Source organism: Nicotiana tomentosiformis, chromosome 11 (genome assembly GCF_000390325.3).
Source record: "Nicotiana tomentosiformis chromosome 11, ASM39032v3, whole genome shotgun sequence".
Taxonomy (NCBI): Eukaryota; Viridiplantae; Streptophyta; class Magnoliopsida; order Solanales; family Solanaceae; genus Nicotiana; species Nicotiana tomentosiformis.
Window position 1 is genome coordinate 48,937,564 of NC_090822.1, and position 2,884 is coordinate 48,940,447.

At 42.3% G+C, this 2,884-nt stretch overlaps 1 protein-coding gene across 1 annotated transcript; it reads right to left on the reverse strand.

Annotated features, from left to right (window-relative positions):
• Nucleotides 1-556: 556 nt before the first annotated feature.
• Nucleotides 557-997, reverse strand: LOC138901407 (uncharacterized). Its single transcript, XM_070189168.1, has one exon. It carries the CDS (start codon nucleotides 995-997, stop codon nucleotides 557-559), a length of 441 nt encoding a protein of 146 aa, XP_070045269.1.
• Between the last annotated feature and the right edge of the window lie 1,887 nt (nucleotides 998-2,884).

The window sequence follows — 2,884 nt, forward strand, 5'->3', positions numbered from 1 at the left end:
GAATTTCAAAGTAAACTTCAAGAACTTCTAGAATTGCAACCAAGCGTCTGAATCCTATCAAATCAAGTCCAATTGATACCAAATTTTGCAGGTAAGTTCTAAATAGCATAACAAACCTATTTTAAGTCCTAAAACTAAACTCCGAACCCGATAGCCAAAAGTCAACCTAAGGTCAAAGTTCTAAACCTCAAATTGCTAATTTTTAGCAAAACAACACAAATCAACCTACGGACCTCCGAATTTGATTACGGGCATACACCCAAGTCCAAAATTACAATACGAAACTATCGGAGCCATCAAAATACCGTTCCTATGTCTTTTTCACAAAATTTAAACATTGGTCAACATAATCAACTTAGGCTTCTAAGCCAAGATCCAAAGGGTCCAATTCAACCCGAAATCATTCAGCAATGAAACTAATCAACCACGTAAGATATAAAACCGCAAACACACATGTGTGAAGCATCAAAAGGGGAAATGGTGCCCAAATAAATAAAATGACCGGTTGGGTCGTTACTTTCTTCCCCTCTTAAAACAAACGTTCATCCTTGAACGTTCATAAAGACATACCTGTAGTGATGAATAGATGAGGATAACAACTCTGCATGTCATGCGTGGTCTCCCAGGTCGCCTCTTCGACCGTATGACCCCTCCATTGAACCTTCACTGAAGAAATATTCTTTGATCTCAACTTCCAGACTTGTCTGTCCAATATAGCCACAAGCTCTTCAATATAAGTCAAATCCTTGACCAATTGGACTAATCTGAAGTGTAAAACACGAGACAGATCACCATAATACTTCCGGAGCATGGAAACATGGAACACCGAATGAACTGCCGATAAGGTGGGTGGAAATGCAAGCTTGTAGGCCACCTCACCAACTCTCTCAAGGATCTCAAAAGGACCGATGTACCTAGGTCTCAACTTGCCCTTCCTCTCGAACCTCATCACATCCTTCATGGGTGAAACCTTGAGATAAACCCTTTCTCCAACCATAAATGCTACATCATGAACCTTCCGATCAACATAACTTTACTATCTAGACTGGGATGTACGAAGTCAATCCTGAATCAACTTGACTTTCTCTAAGGCATCTCGAACCAAACTTGTTCCCAACAACCTAGCCTCACCTGGATCAAACCAACCAACTGGATAACGACACCGCCTCCCATATAAGGCCTCACAAAGAGCCATCTGAATACTCGATTGATAGTTGTTATTTTAGGCAAACAGTGCAAGCGGCAAGAGCTGATCCCAACCCCCCCCCCTAAAATCCATAACACATGCATGAAGCATATCCTCTAATATCTGAATGGTGCGCTCGGACTGCCTGTTCGTCTTGGGGTAAAAGTTGTACTCAACTCAACCCGCGTGCCTAGCTCACGCTACAAAGCTTTCCAAAAATGCGATGTGAACAGCGTACTCGATTGGAGATAATGTATACCGGCAGACCGTAAAGATGAACGACCTCACGGATATAGATCTGAGCCAACTGCTCGAAAGAATAGGTAGTCAACACTGGAATGAAATGAACCGACTTGGTAAACCTGTCTACAATCACCCATACTGCGTCAAATTTCTTCAGAGTCCGCGGGAGCCTAACAATGAAATCCATGGTAACACGCTCCCATTTCCACTCGGGAATCTCAAGTATCTTAAGCAAACCGCACGGCCTCAGATGCTCATACTTCACCTGCTGACAATTCAGGCACCGAGTCACAAACGCCACTATATCTTTCATCATTCTACTCCACCAATAGTGCTGCCTCAAATCCTGATATATCTTAATGGCACTCGGATAGATGGAGTACCGCGAACTGTGGGCCTCCTCCAGGATCAGCTCACATACCCATCTACATTTGGCACACATAACCGGCCCTGCATCTGCAACACACTGTCATCTCCGATAGAAATCTCCTTGGCATCGCCCTACTGTACTGTGTCTTTAAGGACAAGCAAATATGGGTCTTCATATTGACGCTCTCAAATGCACTCGTTTTAGGAAGATTGAGAAACCACGCAAGCAAGAACCACACTGGGCTCCGAAATATCTAATCTAACAAACTGATTAGTCAAGGCTTGAATATCCAGGGCTAGTGGCCTCTCTGCTGCCGGTATATATGCCAAACTACCAAACTCTATGCCTTTCGACTCAAGGTATCGGCCTCTGTATTGGCCTTCCCGGGATTATATAGAATAGTGATATAATAGTCTTTAAGCAACTCTAACCATCTCCGCTACCGCAAATTAAGGTCCTTCTGCTTGAACATATATTGTACATTCCGGTGGTAGGTATAGACCTCACATGGAACACCGTACAAGTAGTATCTCAAAATCTTCAATGCATGAACAATAACTGCCAATTCCAAGTCGTGCACAAGTTAATTCTTCTTATGGACCTTCAACTGTCGAGATGCATAGGCAATCACCCTACCATCTTCCATCAACAACGTGCCAAGCCCAATGCATGACACATCACAATACACAGTGTAAGACCCCGAGCCGGTAGCCAATACCAACACCGGGGCTATAGTCAAAACAGTCTTGAGCTTTTGAAAGCTCGCCTCACACTTCTTGCTTGAAATATAATGTATATCTCTATAAATCTTATTCAGGCACCAAACCTAATTTTGCTTTTATTTACCCGAAAAGGGTTCATAAAGTACAGGGCAGGTGTTGCCCAGATTTTCTATTTTATAAACTCTCCCTATACTACTGTTAGTATTTTTAGCATAACCTTTTGTACGAAACTGATATTGGGGTGATTCAATATTTCCTGAGTCACTAAAACATATTTCTACGACTTTATTCAAGGCTATATAATCTAGTTTGTCCGTTTAAATCTTCAAAACTGAGCAACAACACAATATAGTTGTACTGTCC

Excerpts from the sequence above, each read along its gene's own strand:
- LOC138901407 (XM_070189168.1), bottom strand. The coding sequence starts at position 997 with ATGGTTGGAGAAAGGGTTTATCTCAAGGTTTCACCCATGAAGGATGTG.